Source organism: Dendrobium catenatum, unplaced genomic scaffold (genome assembly GCF_001605985.2).
Source record: "Dendrobium catenatum unplaced genomic scaffold, ASM160598v2 fragScaff_scaffold_1631, whole genome shotgun sequence".
NCBI classification, from domain to species: domain Eukaryota; kingdom Viridiplantae; phylum Streptophyta; class Magnoliopsida; order Asparagales; family Orchidaceae; genus Dendrobium; species Dendrobium catenatum.
Window position 1 is genome coordinate 120,152 of NW_021320093.1, and position 20,769 is coordinate 140,920.

General features: G+C 35.5%; 1 protein-coding gene across 1 annotated transcript in view; it reads right to left on the bottom strand.

Annotated features, from left to right (window-relative positions):
- Nucleotides 1–684: 684 nt before the first annotated feature.
- LOC110107670 (bifunctional nitrilase/nitrile hydratase NIT4) overlaps nucleotides 685–20,769 on the bottom strand; it is a 53,995-nt gene continuing 33,910 nt past the window's right edge. The window contains exons 3-5 of the mRNA XM_020837984.2: nucleotides 13,890–14,183; nucleotides 1,696–1,977; nucleotides 685–1,158 (exon numbers count right to left, since the gene is read on the bottom strand). Of these exons, the coding sequence (XP_020693643.1) occupies nucleotides 1,007–1,158; nucleotides 1,696–1,977; nucleotides 13,890–14,183 (728 nt within the window). The 3' untranslated portion in view covers nucleotides 685–1,006. The remainder of the gene's footprint in view (nucleotides 1,159–1,695; nucleotides 1,978–13,889; nucleotides 14,184–20,769) is intronic.

Genomic DNA, 20,769 nt, shown 5'->3' on the forward strand with positions numbered 1-20,769 from the left:
AAAACGGAACTTACTTCAAAGTTGAACGTTGGTCTCTAAGAGAATAATCACACTTGGCATCTATGAGATCGTAACAAGTCTCAAGAGTTGTTGTACTCAAACCTTATTTATTTATTATTATAATTATTATTTTATATAACATTTCTTCTAGCTATAAAATCTCTATAAGTAAATTATGACGAGACACATTTTGATTCTTTTACAATACCTTTGAAGCCTTTTTGATCTATTGAAGCATTTACTTGGCATTCTCTCAAAACACCTAAAAATATCCTACTTTTATTTGTTATACTCACCACAAGCTCTCAATTCCAATCTCTTGAGTTTGCTTGCTAGTAGGGACAAATATCGTTGCAGGTAATGTTTTTAAAAGAATTATTTCAGTTCGTGATGATTAGACGTTCAAAAAACTTCAGTAACTATGCCTACCATTCATTTGAGGAAACCAAAAAATAAAGGTTAAACACTTGAGCTTCATTTGAAACAATTTTCTTATTACTTTCTAAAAACAACTTTTTAGTAAAAAAAAAAAATCAAATAATTTTCACACTAAAGAATTACTTTCGAAAATAATAAAAAAGCTATACCAAACTAAGCCACAGTTTAAATTTAATTAACACGACCCTTGTAAGCACTTCAGGCAGGGCCCAAAGCTGGAAGCTATTAAAAAATAGTGATACTCTCTTCTTCTTTACTGCCACATTAGGCCAGAAACTAAACATTATTTTGAAGGGAAGTCCGAAGGTACATGTAGGTTAAAAAAAAAAAAACTTTGCTTGCTTTTTTGCTTTTCCAAGTTAAAAGATAGCAAGCCAACTTGACATCTAACAGAAACAATTCAACAAGCTCAATCGTATTGTACAATCTCAAATGATCAGAAGCTTCAGCATTTCCCATCATCAGAGGATAATCAGGCTCAAGATTAAATGTACAAGTCAACTAAAGATAGTAGATAATTTCCAGTGGCTTCTTACAGAAAAATCGGACGGGAATTCACAAGAGCTCACTATGATTTCTGTTCGCTTTCCTTATTGGCAGCATAGGTGAAGAAAACGGGATGCTGGGGATGGTCTTTCACCGTCAGGCTCAGCACCTCAGGCCTAGAGTAATGCCCAACCACATCGAAATCAAACTTAGCTCGAACTATCTCTCCAAGATCTGCAATTCATTAATAATAATAATAATAATTAAAAAAAAAAAAAGATCTGCAACTCATGGTTCAAATGATGAAAGAACAAATCTAGTAATACGATAGAAAGGTCACGGGTCGGGTTCGGGTTGAACCCAAAATTGACCCGGCACTATTTGGGTCAACCCGAACCCGACCCATTTCTGCAAACGGGTCGGTTTTCCGGGCCCGAACACCACCCGCTTTGGGTCCGGGTCAACCTGACCCGACCTGGGTCGGACAAAAAATTGCTAGTTTTCGGGTCCAAAAACGGGTCAACTTCGCTTTTTGGGTAAAAAAACGGGTCAATCTCAGGTTGCCGGGTAAAAAACGGGTCATTTTCGGGTCAACGGGTCAACCCGAACCCGACTCAATTTTTTAAACGGGCGAATTGTTGAATCCGAACCCGACCTATTTCGGGTTCGGGTCAACCCATTTCAGGTTCGGGTCAACCCAAACCCAAAATTTTCGGGTCGGGTCCAAATATTGACACCCCTAGAAACATGGAAAGCAGTACATAAATATACCAAGGTCAGCAGTTATAAGGGCCTCTCCTTCATAATTTGGACCTGCCAAGACCATTCCGGATGGTGATATAATGACGCTCCCTCCAGCGCACACTACAGAATTGGGAGAGGGTTCCTCTTCAGCACCGGAAAATTCATAATCAGGTGGTGGTGGATAGTCTTTCCTGCGGCAGAACTGATTTGCTGAGAGAACAAAGCATCCACCCTCAAGTGCAATATGCGTCATTGACGCCTGCCATACCTCCCTGGCATCAGCTGTGGGAGCACAATATATTTCAACGCCTGCATCAAATACCAATTTAAATACACTGAGTAAGATGTAGGTTCAGAGATGAAGATATTGCATGCCAATGGTTCTGTTAGGTTTGAATGAATTGAGAGAATAAAATAAAAAAGGCAGGGACATGGAGATGGCAAACGAATTTAATTGAATTTTTTTTTTCATACATTGATTTAGCTAGATAAGAAATATGGCAAAAGATAGTTTTAATTTCTAGCTTCGTTATAGAGAAATTGAGTTTTTTTTTTTTTTCCTAGTAAGATGGGACATTTGAGTAACAACTGATGTCTAAACCAACAAAAATTCGTCTGAACAAACATGAATTTGAACTCAATTTTTTTAGGCTCAAAAAACCCAATTATTTAAGCCTGAAATTTCAGCATGTTTGAGTTTGATTTAATGAGATGAATCCAACAATGCAAATAACACTTAAGATCTGAAAGATAGTGGGATAAAGACTTGATGTTGTTGTTTGTTGTTGTATTGTGTAGTTGTATTTTGTAGGACATAAATATTTTTATTTTTTGTTTCAAATGCTTAAGGAATAGTAATTCACATAAGTAACTAAATGAAATTAATTAATTATGTAAGTGGAATAAAATGGTTGACCTCCACAAGTATGTCAAATAAGCACGAGCAAAAGAGGCGAATTTGGCAACTTAAGCAACGGTTAGCAGGCACGACGCGTCACTTAAATGATCAAACAACCTCCAATCAAATCATTAATAAGAGTACACGTCATGGTTTAAAATTGCGCAATCAAGGCGCGCCTCAGCGCAATATGGTCTCTTTAAGCCTCAAAGCCCACGCAATAAGTTCAGGTTCTGAGGCTTACGCCTCAAGTTTACTGAGGCGCGCCATAAGGTGCGTCTCGCCTCACATATTTAAGGCGCCGCCTCTAAAAAAATTAACCTAAAGTTTTTTTTTTCAGTTCGGACCCCCAGTTGCCGACGTGGCGCACCTAGGGAGATGTCGACGTGGCATCAACATTTAAACCCTGGTAAAGGTCAAATGGCAGAGGCGACGTTTCGGCATCAACATTTAAACCCTGGTAAAGGTCTAGAATGGCAGAGGCGACGTTTCGATTTTCAAGTTCCAGCAAACATTCCAACTTTCGAGCATTCACTCCGGAGCAATTTCCAGCATTATTCACTCAGTTCCTTCTCAGATGTCGTCACCCCCAAAGAGAAAGGTAACTTAATGCCATATTTTATGTTCAGTACTGCATATTTTATGGTTATGCTATGTGTTGGTGTTCAAGTTCTTTGTATTTTATGCTTACTCTATGCGTATGCATTACTTATCGAAACTTTTTAAATGTTTGATACTCTGATGTCATTGTGTTTTCTTTGTATTTAGGGTTTATGAATTTATGTTGAAATTTGAAACATAAACCCTAACTAAATTTTAAGCACCGAGTACTCAATGCGTATGTTGTGTGTACTCAATGCGTTCTTGTACGTATGTTATGCTTATACTGTGCGTGATCTTTGCTTATGATGTGCGTACTTTATGCGTGTGTATAATTTGCTGGCATGTTTTCTGCACTGTGCGTTCTTGTGTTATGCTGTGCGTAATATATGTGTATGTTATGCGTACACTGTGCGTGATCGTTGCTTATATTGTGCGTATGTTGTGCATTTTATTTTGCGTATCTCATTTACTTATTTTTTATGTTTTTATTTTTTTTAATTTTCAGATATATGTTCGTCCAATTACCTATCGATGCTATGTTTCTACGTTTCGAACAATCTGTGATAACTTTGCTCAGCAAATTACTCCTGAAGTCGTGGACACATTGAAACGTTTAAAGATCATACAGTTTTTGAAATTTTCTAGGTTTGAACAAAATGTCCCTCTTATTTATGAGCTGATCTCAAGGTGAAACATTTCAAAGCAATGATTTGTTCTAAAAAGTCAACACATTCCTTTCACTGCTGATGAAGTGACCCTTCTTACTGGTCTGCCAAATAAAGGAGAAGAAATATCATGGCTTTCTTTAGCACATACTTCGGTTACATCATTGGAAATTAAGACAGACATGCTGGAGTTAAACAAGCAACCCCCCTCCCCCCCCCACCCACCCGACAAGCAACCCCCCTCCCCCCCCCCCCCCGGAGACTACGTTAAGAACGTTTATCATGTATTCATGTTCAAATTTGTTATTTCAACTTAACAACTTTAAAATCCCTCGGTTGCTGCAAAGAATAGCAAATAATCCAGATGATTTTTGGTCAATAAACTGGGCTGGTTCAATTAGGGAATTTTTAGTTGGAGAGTTTAATAAGGCCTCCTTCAAGATTTCAAATAAGAAGTCAGCAGGTTACATCAATGATTTTGTACCTCTGCTAATTGTGAGTGCTAAGTGCTAGCTGCTAAATTCATTTGAAACTTTACTGGCTCAATGCCTCAATGTGAGTCCTAAGATTTTTTGTCATTTGCTAAAATTTTCCTTCATCTTATGCATATTTGGTTCCTGGAGTATACTTTTTTTCATGCTCCTATGTATGCTGACAAAAGGCCCCATTTTTTATGATGGGCCGATGATATTGTATATACTACAGAGGTGGTCACTAACTTATTTGTTAATATAAGGAAAAGTCAGATTTATAATGTCCTCCAAGGAGTTTCCCAAACTGAAATTGATATGGTTAATGTCAAGAAATATCTATCAGACAGCCCTCCATCCCCTGATTCCCCTCATCAAACCCTCCCCCCCAATCTCCCCATCATACCCCACCTCCTCAGCAAGACCCCCACCAATCTCCTCAGCAACCACACTTTAATTTTTCTGCTAAAGGACTGGAATCTCTTCAAGAAAGAATTATCAAATCCTACCAAGAAACATGCACAAAACTTTTTCTTGAATTTGAAGGTAGGCTGAGCTCAAAGTTTGAAGACCTAATTGAAAGAGTTGAAGTTATTGAGGTCAAGCTCAATAATCACATTAGAGCAAATTTTTTCCTCATAAAAGATCTGTTAGCTACTCTTCATCTTCCAATAAGAAATATAAATCATATATCCTTCCCCCCAGCCCCAATGAGTCAATCCTCCAAAATGAGTCAATCCCTCTAAATGAGCCAATCCCCCTAAATGAGTCAATCCTAGCAGAAATGCAACTTATTCCATATACAAATCCAAATCAACCAATACCAGTAGATGACATTCATATAAATCCTGTAACTCTTGTTTCTGCAAATGAAATAAAAAATTATAAAGGTCTTCTGAGTTTGAGTTCTGAGAAGAGAAATTTTGTGCATGAATATTTGAAGAAGTTCAATCAAAGGTAAAAAAAAATGCAACTTATTTTATATTTGAATATTTGTATGTGTATGGTATGCGTGAGTTATGCGTATGGTATGCTTATGATACGCGTATCTTATGCGTATTATAAGCGTATTGTATGCTTATGATACACGTATGTTGTGCGTATGGTATGCTTATGAAATGCGTATTTAATTTTTTTTTTTTTTTGCATGGACGATAGTGTCTTGTTAGTAACCTTCTTATTTCTAGAGCTGACATTGATGAGTTATTAACCGGCAGTTATTTAGGCAATATGAATATGTAGATATTTTTGCCCTTTTGTTAAATGAGAAGTGTAACCTTATACCTGACAAGTACCATAAATTTATATACATCTCTCCAGTCTATTAGTTAGTAACTTAGTATTCAATTAATCAGTTAAACTATAGTTAATGGCTTAATGCAAGTTTTAATATTTCTTTTCCATTTCTTACATTTACTACTTGCAATTGCAGAATAACAAAGGAAGGGAAAAATTATCCAAATTTCAAATCGACCATATAACTGAACTTTTTGTTACTTCAAATAACATTTTATTACAGTCAATCATTGAATCCTCGCACTAGACCCTTCTGGTTGGTTTGCTGAAAGAAGAAAGGTGAAAATTTTATGACTCATTGTCACACCGCGTCAAAGAGCATAGGCTTCTTATTCCAAAAATCGTAAGTGTTAGATGAACATGAAGTCATGAACTCTTCAATTTTTAAAAAATTTATACAACTAATCCTTGCTCTACGTATTTTTCAGATTAAAGCTTTATATTCTGACACGAAAGGAGCTTTTAATAGTGATATCAGAAAATTGAAGCTTTTTATCATTAAAGGTGTGCCAAAATAGAAGAACTCTGTAGATTGACGAATGTATGTCTGCAAATATATGAAAAGGATAAGTCTTGAAGGCAACACTGATTGGAAAGATAGTACTAGTTGGCAAGAAGACATGCCAAAGTATAGGGCAGAATTTGCATATGAAATATTTTGTAAAACATTGGTAAAATAACAGTTGTGTATAAAACATCTGAATATTCTATTGTGCATAAATGTTTATTTCTGAAGAATATATTTTGGATATTCGCTTGTGTATCTTTGCTTGTGTATAAATGTTTATTTCTCAATATTCACCTGTGCTCGTGTATAAATGTTTATTTCTCAATATTCGCATGTTATTTACATTGATTTGATTAAAAAAAACTTATTTAATGATTATACGCATATTGTAAGCAGATCATAGGCATAAACTACGCATAATATGATGTTTGAAAGGGTTTGTGTTTGGCATTTGCGTTTAAAAATTAGTGTTTCAATTTCTTATTTATTTTAATGATAAAAATAATTTTATAAATATTTTTTTAATGTTATAATTTTTATTTGAATGTTTTTAAAGAATACGCATTACGCACGCACAAAACACGCATATCGTATGCATTATACACGCACAATGAACACATAGAGTACGCATAATACACGCATACAATACGCAGTTATCCATATTTATTAAATTCTATTAAATATTTTAATTAATATTTATCTTTGTTTTTAGGTTACTTACATTAAAATGATGAGAAATATGTTTAACACGTTGAACTTAAATTTGTTATTACACAGTAGACTCAATGTAATTATTATGATTCAATTTTCTAATCTTGAATATGATATTTGGAACAAGTATAAAGGGTTTATAGCTCTTGGTGGATTGTATTTAAGGAAGATAAATAAAGAATATGATATTTAAAAGGATTTGTATTTAGAATTTTCATTTAAAGATCAGTGTTTTAATTTCTTATTTTTTTAATGATAAAAATAATTTTATAAATAGATATTCTTAAAAGGAAAAAGGATTTTTAATGATTTTTCATTTTCAAATTACGCAATATTTACGCAGAGAGTACGCACATCATACGCAAGGAGCACGCATCATATACCCAGATATTACACACAGTATATGCATAGATTACGCACAATATAAAACTGAACACATCCAAAAAATCATATATTTTATTAACTATTAATACAAAATCATACATTAAGTTACAGCTGCTCCAACTGCTAATTTACAAATACTTTAGAAGTTTTACAAAATATGCATAGAATACGCCTAGTATAAGTTGCACATACGCAGTATATACGCCGTAAATACGCATTAAATACGTAGGATATACGCATAGAATACGCAGTGTTCTGCTTTATCGACGACTCGATATTATATAATACTGAACACATCCAGTACGCATACTAAACCCTAAATGAGAGCTGCTCTTTTCGCCTTTTGCTTGGAGGTTTCTTCTACTGTGAGTTGGGCTGTTGTCTTCTCCGTCCGACCGGCGGCCGCTTCTGTCTGAGGCTGCTGTCTCCTCCGACCTGCATCAGGTCATAGAAAAGATCCCACATGGAAACATAGCACTCAGGTGGATGTAGAAGGCAGTGATAAAACATGTCTATCTGAAATGCAATTACTGTGATAAAGTTGAGAAAGATGGTGTGACTAGGATGAAGGAACACCTTTCAGGTTCTCACAGGAATGTTGCTCCATGCTCCAAAGTTCCTGATACTATAAGGGATGAGATAAATTCATACATGAATAAGTCTACCACATCAAAACATCTTGCACAGAAGCAATTTGAGGACAGAGTTGATGTTGGATCTTACTACGGGAGTGAGCGCAGCGTTAGGGATTCATCTTCTTCTACGAAGCTCATTTCATCTATGAGTGCTAGTGGGCCTATGAATCATTATATGGTTGACAAATCAGATGATAGGCCTTCTACTACACAGAAGATGACCCCAGAGAATGCAAGGGAGGCACAGAGAAGAGTGTGTAAGGATATAGGCAGATTCTTCTACGAAAATGCAGTTCTATTTAATTTTGCAACATCATCTGCTTATTACAACATGATTCGTTCAGTTTGAGCATTTGGGAGAGGGTTCAAACCTCCAACCATGTATGATTTAAGAACATGAATTTTGAAGGACTTGGAAAGCACTGATAAAAGCATCGAAGAAATTAAGAAGACTTGGGCCCAAACAGAAGTAACAATTATGTCAGATGGGTGGTCTGAAATCAAATATAGAAGTTTGATCAACATCCTTATTAATAATCTTTATGGTACTGTATTTTTAAGGTCAATTGAAGCATCTGACCAGGTCAAAGATGTTGAGTTCATATTTGGATTATTAGATAGCATTGTTGAAGAGATTGGAGAACATTTGGTTGTACAAATTGTGCCAGATAATGCAAGTTCTTATAAGGCTGCAGGTAATAAACTTATGGAGAAGAGGAAACATTTGTATTGGATTCCATGTGCTGCACATTGCATAGATCTGATTCTTGAGAAGCTTGGGGAGCTACCTCAACATAAAAATGCACTTACTAAAAAAAATAACCAAGTTTATTTACAACCACTCTTGGATGCTAGCTCTTATGAGAAAGTTTTCGAAGAAAGAAATTCTAAGGCCAGCCGCAACAAGACTTGCCACCGCATACTTGACCTTAGAGAGCATGCTGGATGTGAATTATAAAATGAAGATTTAAATGTTGATTTCTTTGATGATCTTAAAACATCTACATCCACCACAACTCAAGAAAAAATCAAAAAAGATATATAAATCATATAGTTTTCTTTTCTTAGACTTTTATTAATATATTACACTATTATTCATTATGATATTGTTCAAAAATATTTAGGGAAGAAGAAGATAACTGATAATGAGGAAGGAGCTGATTGGGAGATATTGGACTCTATAGGAGAGGAGGAAGAGGAGAGAGCAGTTCATCATAAGGATGATTCAAATGAAGACCCCCTTAGTGATGACTGATGAGCGATGACAGTGCTGATGACTAGTGAGTTCTTATGTGATATGTCTCCCTTATTTATCCTCAAAGATGTGGTAAGTAGCATTTTTATTTTTTATATATTATTTACTCATTATTATGTATAAAATTTATCATTTTATGTTTACGCATTTTTTTGATTTTGAGGCTTATGCCTCGCCTCACGAATGAAAAACGCCTCAATACCCGAATACGCAATTTTAAACATTGGTGCACTTTTTAGATATCTTGAGTTTATTGTTCAGAGTGATGGTGAAATAGATTGGGATATTACTAGTAGAGTTCAAGTTGGATGGTTGAAGTGGAGGAATGCTTCGGGCTTATTGTGTGATAGAAAAGTCCCCCTCAAACTTAAGAAGAAAATTCTATAAGATGGTGGTTAGCCTACATGTTTTATGGTACATCATGTTGGCCATTAAAAGAGAAGCATAATATTAAGTTAAGTATTGCAGAGATGAGGATGCTCAAGTAGATGAGCGGCTTTACTCTTAGAGATAGGATATGAAATGATCATATACATGAAAAGGTTCAAGTAGCTCTAGTGGAAGATAAGATTAGATAAAGTCATCTTAGATGGTTTAGTCATATAAAAAGGTGGGCCTTTGATGACCCGATTAGGAAAGTAGATGTACTAGATTTGACTTATGTTAACAAAGATAGAGGTAGACCTAAAAAAATTTGGTTAGGAAATATTAGAAATGACCTTTCTTTATTAAATTTAAATGAGAATTTATCTTTTAACAAGGCACAATGGAGAAAAAGGATTCATGTAGCCGACCCCACAGTGGGATAAAAGCTTGATGATGTATTTTATGTGATTTTTTTCTATAAGAATTATTCCTTTGGTTCATAAAAAATTTCCTAACTATTTTTCAAGAAATCCCAAATATGGGCTTGTCAGCCAAAGGGCTGCAAGACTAGATCCAGTTTAATTGCAATTAGGGTTTGCTGATCTTTCACTCTTCCAAAATTCTTGAAAACATATAGAATTAACATAGATACATTATATTTCAACTTCCAAGACTTCACAAGAATTTTTCCTTCCATTAAACCAAATATTTAAAGCATTGAACCTTGATTTGTGTTGCATACCAGATTAGAGTTTTTAGTGAACCAAAGTTTTAAAAATTCTAAAACAACTATCAGAACCCATAAAATTTTATGAAATTCTCCCAATCAGAAATAGACACATTCCTCTTTCATTTGCAAGTGATTTCAAGGATAGAGATTGAGCACATTGGCTTTACTAGTACTCAAAATTCAGCCTACCAATTTTCTCCTGGGTACTATTTGTGTTGGCCAACCACTCATTTCCATATCATTAACTCCACATAAAATTATCCTTTTCATATCATTCACTTCTTTCCTAAGCCAATTGGGAAAGCCCTTCAAGCATCTTATGGTCATTCCAAAAGATCTAACGTTAGGCCACATGAGGGGGCTTTCTAGATCAGCTGTAGGCGTCCAATTTTTTGATAAAAATAATGGGCACACTGCAAAAATATATACACGTACATATTTCTAGACACTTAGGTGAAGATTTTCAACAAAGAACTTTATAACTTTTTCTACTGTCAATTAATGCCAAAGTATGTCAATCATTGACAACATCAATGTCCACCATTGCCACCGCTCGACATTGATTGACAACTGACATTGATGTTCACCACTATATAGTGGTGGCTATCAAATGATATCGACATCCATCATCTCCATTGCTTACACTGGCCATCAACCATCATTGATGCTGGCCACCCTACTTCTGAAGCTAGTAGTTGGCCAACATCATTACCCTTCATTGCCAATGTTCATCAGCCTATATCTGATATTTCATATCAACTGTATTTTTACACCTGCCTACATAAGATATTTAACATCCATCACCTACTAACCTACAAGGCCCATCTTATCGGCAACCCAATACTCCTTTTTATCAGTATAGACAGCAAATTTACTGCCCACCACTAACAAATATCGGATGTTATCTATCAACTATAATCATTTGCTTACCAACCGCCAACGTTTGATATATGATCTTACCAACCACCAACATTTGATATATGATACCTGATCACCCCTCCTAATAGGATATAGACCAAACTAACCGTCCATCATTGCTTGTTTTAATATGTTCCCCATCAAATGTCACCCATTACATGTCAAAGATCGACATTTGACATTCATAATCCACTAACATCTGATGCTAGTCTTTCTAGTCACCCAATTCCTCATATAATGAGAATAACCAGGCTGACTGCCCCCCATTAGCCTACCTTGGACATTCCTACTTGAATGTCATTTGATGTCTACTAATGACCAAATTTTGATATTTTTATAACATCTAATGTTAATCTTATTGGCCATCAAATTACCCCTTCCTATCAAGAGAACAAATAAGACAACCACTAGTCATCATCGAACTTCTAACATTCCTTGTTGATCACCCTTCAATGTTTGTCAATGACTGACATTTAATGTCCATCTCTCCAGTCACCAATATCCCCTTATATCAGATCTTATCAATCAACAGGTCTTCCTTCATATTCATTGTCCAACTTCAAACATTCTTCATCAATCGATATTAGATGCATACTAATGAAGGATGTCTAATGTTCTTCAACCAATGATATCTAATACTCATCTTATCAATCTCATAGTCATCCCTTCTATTACCAAACTAGTTTCCCATCGTCCCTAGATTTCTAATGTTCCCAGTTAATAGTCATCCAACAGTTAATAGTCATCCAACGCCTACCAATAAATGTCTGATATCTATGGCCTACAGACAACCAATACTCATCTTCTCAATCACCTGGTCTCCCCTCCTATCAAAAAATGGCCAAACTAACCTCCCACCATTGCATGATTTCCAACATTCCTCATCAATCATTGATCAAACTCTAAAAACAACCGATGCCTAACATTTGTGAGTCACAGACATTTAACTTCCCATTCATACAAACTCCGCACTTATTATGAAAATAACTAAACTCGTTATTACCTATTTTTTTTTATGTTTCTCATCAACCATCATCTGAGGTCTATCAATGATCAACATCCAATGTCCATAACCTTTCATCCTCCAATGCTTGTTTTATCAATCAATCGATCTTATATTCTATCAAATGAACAACTATGGCAACCATCTACTACCCATATTAACTTAACTTAAGCATTGTCCAACGCCTCCACTGATTGATGATTTTCAACGATCAAAGTTTCATACTCATCTTATCAATAACTACTTCTCCCTCCTACCAGAAAACTAATTGACCATTATTACCCCATTTTTGGCATTCCTTGTCGACCTTTGCCAAATATCTGCCAATAAATGATGACATCTAACTTTAGTCAACCATTAACGTCTAAAACCCATATTCATAGTCAATGTCCTCTTCTATTACGAGAAAGGCAAAAATACCCACTTGTCATCATCCAACTTCTGACATTCCTCGTCAACAATCGTCTAATATCATCTAATGATTGGAATCAAATTCTAATATCACAAGTCATTTAGCCTCTCATACTATCATTAGAATGACCAAATAGACCAATGTTATCGCTCAACTTTTGAAATTACTTGTCGATTATCATTTGACTTTTCAATGACTAATTTATGATGTACATCTTACCGATTGCCAACTCTCACCTCCTGTTAACAATGCTTATATTTGAATCATTAAGGATATATAAAGAGGAGCTATTACTTGTGTTCAAACAAAGGTAGTTTCGGAAAGTACTTTCCTATTTCAGTTGGATTAAATCAAGGATTAGTTTTAAGTCCATATCTTTTTGCTTTAGTCATGAATATTCTTACTGACATATGCAAAACGATTTACCTTGGAGTATGTTTTTTACAGATGATATTCTTCTTATTAATAAAACAAGAGAAGGAATTGAAGGAAAACATAAATTATAGAGGTCAATCTTCAAGTCTAACTATTTTTGTTTGCGTAGAACTAAAATTAAATACTCTGAGTGTAATTTTAGTAGTAATAGATCTAGTGGTGGGATTGTAACATTAGGTTATCAAGTCATTTAAAATAAGTGCACACTTTAGATAACTTGGGCCTATTGTTTAAAGCGATGGTAATATAGATGGGGATATTATTAGTAGAATTCGAGTTAGACAGTTCACGTGTAGGAATGCATCAGGCCTGTTGTGTGATATAAAATATCCCTCAAATTTTAAGGGAATTTTTTCTAAAAAAAGGTGGTGAGACCTACAATGTTTTGTGGCACAGAATGTTGTCCATTAAAATAGAAGCATAAAATTAAGTTTAAGTGTTGCAAAGATGAGGATGCTTGGGTGGATAAGTGACTTTATACTTAGAGATAAAATATGAAATGAGCATATACGGGAAAAGTTTGGAGCAACTCCAGTGGTAGATAAGATTAGAAAGAGTCGTCTTAGATGGTTTGATCGCATAAAACATCAGTCTTCTAATGACCTGGTTAGGAGGGCATATATATTAGATCCGGCCTATTTAAGAAAGGTAGAGGTAGACCTAAAAAGAGTTGGTTAGAAAATATTAGAAATAACTTTTTTTTGTTCATTAGATTTAAATGAGAATTTGACTACTAAGAGGACACAATGTAGGAAAAGGATTCATGTAGCCAGCCCCATGTAATAGGGGCTCGATATCATTGTTATTCCACTAAGGTCGGGTTAGGAATTGTAAATAATAAGAAATGCATTAATTAAAATGAATTAGATAAATTCAATGATCTTTTAATTACATTGAAACTAAACACCCAAACTATAATGAAAAATGCTCACCTTTACCATACAATGCTGTCCTCAGGAGGGGCATTCTGTTCTCCCAACAAATGAGGGCACCAATTCTTCCAATTGGGGTTTCATACACAGGAATAGTGGATCCATCACCAAAACCCCAGATAATACGCTCCAGAGCTGTGGGCATGAGTTTGCGGTGCTTACCAAGGTACTGACCATAAGGATCAAAAAAGAGAACTGTACAATAAAGTGTATACCCTGCTCTTTCAATCACACCCATAACTATGAAGACCTTGTACTTCCCTGCAATCGCTGCTATGCGATCAACTTCAGGACCTGGAGACAAATTGAGTAAATAAGAGCTTGCAACGTCAACATATATGACAACAAAATTATATTTCCTGGTGATGAAAAAGCTTGAAGCTGCAGCTTTATGACCATTGGACAGCAATTTTCTCAAGCATGCAGTGAAAAAAAATGTCAATTGATGCGAGGTTTTTCTACGTGACTCTGCCTGCTAAAATAGAAGTAATGAATTAGATTACAACAAAAATACATCAAAAGGGAAGGTAACTATCACTGAATTAGATACATTCTTAAATAATGGCTACTTTGGAAGCCTTTGGTTTCATTACTTATTCATTCATAGATGTACTGCAATATTTGGCCCAAATTGTCCATTGCCAATGACAACGCATGAAAATTTCTCTAAATGCATTAATGTCTCCACAAGTACCATTATATGACATGACGTATCCAACCGATCAGCAACCTTTTACCATTCCATTTATTTCAACAATACAAAAAAGAATGATTGTCCCACAGTAAAGCATCTCGATGTAAAGATATTGAAAATCCAACATTTTGTTATGACTATGTTAATCAAATTCTTCCATACTTCTACAAATTAAAGCAATGCCTCTTTTAATGGACTGTGCCGCTGTATGATGCAGGGTGTCTTAAAGGGTTCCAAATAGAGAAAACTCAAATCTCATATCATTATAAGGAGATAGGCTTGTCCCCAAAATTAGAGTCGCTCATACACAGTGCATGAAGGAATTATCGCCAAACCAAAATCTCAAGATTTAATAGAAATCAAAATGTTTATTAAGGCTAAAGATTATGATACAAGCTCAAATTTTTATTTATGAACATCACATCTAAAGTCATCAATCTCTGTAGTCGGTGCAATTCAAATCCTAAATATACTTAAATAATGGTAAGAGAAATCTCATGGAATGGATAAATCCAAACAGCATTGATCAAAAGTCAATGCTGAAGGACCTTTCAAGAATTATAGAGATAGGCATGGTAACATCTGCTCCACAGCTCATAACTCTAATTCCAATAATCTACTGTGAACCCATTCAACACAGAGATTGAACAGAACAACCATAAAAACACAATATTACCATACAACAAGAATAATATATGATGTCTTATTTTCATAGGTCAAATCATTGTAAGTAAAATAAAAATAAAATTATAAAATAAACTATGAAATAATTAAGATAGATTGAATATTGTCCCAAATAGTTTATTTTCTCAACATTTTTAATTAGAGTAAACATGAAGATATTTATAATCTACCTGACTTCAAAAACTTCAACATAGATGAATTTAGCATTTGATATTCGTCAATCAAATAAGCACATAATGTCCCACTAAGTAATCAAAGAATCATCACAAGCCTATCATTCCAATGCACAAGATATCTCCAAATCCACCATCAACATTGGGCATAATTTTAACATATAATGTAATTTCACAAACAAGAAAAGTAGAATTATTTCTAAAAAATTTGATGTAAATTATAAAAGATGAGATGAAAAGAGATGGACATAGGTTCATTAAATAAAGTCAAATCAAATTTATTGAAGACTAAACTAATCCTATATTTCTTATAATTTATAATTTAAAAGTGTTTCTCCTAATGCACTACATGTTTTTGAATGATAATGCCTTTCTTGCATTCATTTCTTAAAGGCTTCCCTTGGAAACCTGACTAAATTCAAGTGTATCATTATCTTATCACATGGTTTGAAATTCACATATATTCTATTCCCAACACAAATACACTTAAAATGTCAAAATTGATATTAAATTTCTATTGGAAATTGAAGAAAATACTTACAGAAATTGAAATAACCTTGGCTGAAATATGATATTTCAGCAAGATAAAATAGAAATCAAGAGAAATTTGATGGCAAAACACTAGGGAAATTTCATAATTGATGAAAACGAGAAGAAAACAAATAAGATACAATGGATCTTCAATTCGAGAGGAAGATCCAGCTCTCCTATTCCCTAGCCGGTGGCTAGAGCCCAAGTAAACCCCAAGAGAAATACAAATTCAGCCAAACATAACCTAATCCTAATCCTAGCCATTTCCCCCTATTTAGAGAATACAAATATAATGATAATTACTAAACAGGTCCTCCCAAAATTTATTCCCTCCTAAACCGCCCTCACTTTTTTAATTTGCATTCAAATCATAGGCTCCATAAAGGAACTGGCAGCTTGCTTGGTCTGCCTGGAATACACTAAGGGCTGGCCTTTGTGTTAGGCCGGCTGGACCGGTCCATCTTGTACTGGTTTAATAATATCCCCCTCCCAAAGAATCACTTTATCCTCAAGGTGAAAGGATGAAAATTAATACTTTCTCATATGGCTCCCAGGTGACGTCATAGTCCAGTAAGCACTGTTTAAAATTGTGTAATATGAGGCTCACGTTGAGGCCCGCCTCAGCGCAATTCTAGTGAAAAACGCCTCGAGGCTTACGCCTGTAGCTTTTTTATGAGGTTTGCGCCTCAGCTTGGCCGAGGCCCGCCTCGCCTTGCTAGTGTGAGGCTTACGCCTCACCGTATTTGTATATAATTTTTTGTTAAAAGTAACATAAATCACACCTTCATGCACATTCAAGCGTAACAACTTCCTCTCAATAGCTTTTCTAATATTTAATAATGTTTTGCTCTTATTATATTTGTATTTTAATTCTATATCACATAGTTTATCACTTATCACTTCATATATTGTGCAATTTTTTATTTCATATTTATGCCAATTTGTTAATTCATAATTCAATAGAAAATTAATATGTTATCATTCAACATATAGTTTAGTATTATATAAAAAAATCATTTTTGACATTTATTATCATTTTACGTAATTTTTTATTTTGAGGCTTACGCCTCGCCTTATGAACAAAAAATACCTCAATACCCAATTACGCAATTTTAAACATTGCTAGTAAGTTCTTCCATTTTATCATAACCTCCTTGGTCTCTCCGTCTCCCCGTCAGACCTCTCTCAACTCCAATGATTCTAATAACACCTCTAAATCCTCTGTCAGTACCAAATGTAACTCTGAGCAAGTTGCATGATCCCTAATAGCTCTCTTCAGTTGTGACACGTGGAACACATCTGATGTGCCTCAGAAGCAAAATATCGCAGGTAAGTCTCCATGCTCCTATTCACTACCTTTGTCTATTCATTGATCTGAGGGTGGCAACCGGTGCTTCTCTTTAGAAATGTGTCATGCAGTCTGAACAACTCTCTCCAGAAATTGTTGATGAATACCTTATCTCAATCAGAAACTATCGACTCAGGGATCCCATGTAATCTGACCATCTCCCTGATGAATGTTGTCTCCACTATCATAGCTGTGTAAAGGTGTCATAAGGGAACAAAATGAGCATATTTGCTCAACCAGTCAACCACCATGAGAATCATTGTAAACCCATCAAATCGGGGTAACACATCTATGAAATCCATGATGACCTCCTCCCATACTCTATCTAGAAGAACCAGGGGTTAAAGTAATCTCCCTCGAGCTCACACCTAGACACCATCTCCTCCACATCCCTATGCATCCCCTTCCAATACAATTTTATTGCAAGTATCCTTATGTCATATGCACGCTAGAATGGCCCTCAACAGCGCTCCCATGAAACTCCTACAACAGGTGGGGAATATGAACTGAGGTCTGTGGTAGCACAAACTTTCCCTGCTACAACAATCTCTCCCCTTCTAGAGAATAGTCAGGGTAGCTATTATCATCCTTCAGTAGATTCGCCATAATCCCCCTCAGCCCTTCATCTTGCATACTGTTCTCCTTAATAGCCCCCTAATCTAGCATCAGTGGTACTGAAATAGCTAGCTCTTGGAGCTCCCCCACGCACCTAGATAAGGCATCTGTCGCCTTGTTCTCTAGCCCTGGCCTATACTGAATCTCAAAGTCATAGCTCAACAGGTTTGACAACAACCTCTGATGTTCATTAGTCACCATTCTCTGCTCCAGCAAGTACTTCAAGCTCTGCTGATCTATCTTGAAGATGAAATGTTGACCGAACAAGGCCCCACTTTTGATTAACTAATATGATGGTCATCAATTCCCTCTCATAAACTGACTTCAGCCGAGCTCTGCCAGAAGTAGGCTATGGGTGTCAATTCGTGTCAACGGATCATGTTCGTGTCAAAGCCAACTTTGACCCGACCCAATTCAAGTTTCGGGTCAGTTTTCCTAACCCAAACCCAACCCGGCTCGAGTTCGGGTCAACCCGACCCATAAGTTATTAAATACATGAAAATTATGAAAATTGGATATTTAATTTGCAATTAAATACATGAAAATTTGCAAGGTAATATATACAAAAAACTTCTTTATTTGTTGGCATTGCCTGCAAACTAAGGCTTCAACAATGTCATGTTTTAAAGCACTTTTATACTAATCCAATACTCTACCACTGTTACTGAATGCACTTTCTGAAGCTACTGTGGAAATGGGAATGCATAAAACATCTGGATCAATAGCGGCCACTTCAAGAAATCTGTATTGGTTACCTTTCCATAATCTTAAATAACATGTGAGCATTGATATGATGCTATCACAATAACCGTATGTTAGCATTGTAAATTAGTAAATAACTCCTAAAATCTAATCCCTTTGAGCATGTAAATAAATCCTAAAATCCAATCCCTGTGAGCATGTAAATAGCTAAAAAACCAGCATGTCATCATTGTTGATCATGTAAATAGGCAAAAGACCACAACGGTTCCAGCATGTCAGCATTGTTATGCTATCCCAATAAAAGCATGTAAGTAGGTAAAAGGGAAAATAAGGCATAAACATGGCTAAAATTTGAAGCAACCAAGTTGCTCATCATGTAAATAGGTAAAATGCCCCAAAGTCCAAACTGCATAATGACAGACAACAAACATGAAGAAAGAGATTTCGGATAAGATGTAAATCATGTAATCATATATGAATAAAAACTAGTAAAGAATAAAGGACAAATAACGATAAATCATCTCTAGGATTTCTTAATCATGCACACAACATCTACGGTTTCCATTTGAGAAGCTCAAAAATGAAAAAAAAAATATTGTTGGAACTCATAATAACGACTACAAATCTTACCAAGCAATCATCCTATCACCAAATTATCTCAAAATGTAAAAGGGTTACCGGTTGTCGATATATGCCGGCCTATGTTGCACCGATACGGATACGTCGACACGGATACGACACGATACAGATACGGGACACGTCAATTCCTAAAAAAATAGGATACGGTACGGCGCGGACATGGCATTATAGTTTATAAATCATACATAAAAATTAAGAAAGCAATCAAAGCATAATATTTGAAATTACAAAAACAATGACAACATCATTTGTAGCATTTACTTTATCATATTAAAATATAAGTAAGTATTAAATGTCTAGTACAACAACAAAAGCATAAACATAAATTGTCTAGCACATGAAGTTTCAACTATTCAATAGAAGGAATGATATGATTAGCTTCTTCAGTGGTTTGTCTTTGAACTTCTATATCATCTTCAATACATATCATAGCTTCTAAATTCTAATTCAGGCTTATCAAAGGAAAGATTAGTAATTTCTAATATTCTCATATCATCAAGAGACTCAAATCCATCTCGGAAATGAGAGAACCTTGCTCGCAGCCGCGGAAGTAAATACAACGCATCTTTTTTTGGATTTATTTTTGTTTTTCAACGGACACGCGTATTGGATACGCGTGTCCTTTTGAAATTAAATAGTATTTTAATTGGATACGGCTTTGGCGTATCCGACACGTATCGGTGGAGTATTGGAGGCGTATCTGTGTATCAGTGTATCAGATACAGCACGCCTTCATAAATAGGAGTATCGGTGCAACATAGATGCCGGCAAAATATGAAGCTTGCGGGGAAATACCTAACTACGAGGGGAGAGGAGACATGAATTCATCACCTGCGATTCTTAAGAAATCTAGCTTACAACAACCACTCAATCACGAAGAATGCAAACGAAAACTAGGGCAGGGTCACAGAGCGAAACAAACAAGAGGATAGGTAAACTCGAAAACAAAAAGCTGAAAGAAGAAATGTGCGGAGTAACCTAACCCTTAAGCCACCGCCATTATCATAATATTATTAAATAAAGCGGGTTGAATTCGGGTCAAAAATAGATTGTCGGGTTGACCCGAACACGACCCAAAACTCAAATCGGATCGGATATTCGAACATGAATCTGACCCGTTTACTAAACGGGTCGACCCAAACCCGAATTTTTAAGGCAGGGTTTGGGTCATGTCAAAATTTGACACCCCTAAAGTAGGCTATGAATTTGTGATTTTGTATGAGCACTTCCCCCAATCCATATCATGATGCATCAGTCTCTACTACGAACATCTGATTGAAATTAGGTAGGGCCAGAACCATGGTCATGGTTGTCTTCAATCTCTCAAAGGCCTAAGTGGCTGCCTCTCCCCATAAGAAGTTGCCTTTCTTCAACTGCTTTGTCAAAGGCCAAGTATGGCCCAGTCTCCTTATTCAGGGCAAGATAATCCACAAAAAATCTCTAACTTCTATCCTTCTTCTTAACAAGTAGAATTGGGCTAGAAAAAGAGTTCAT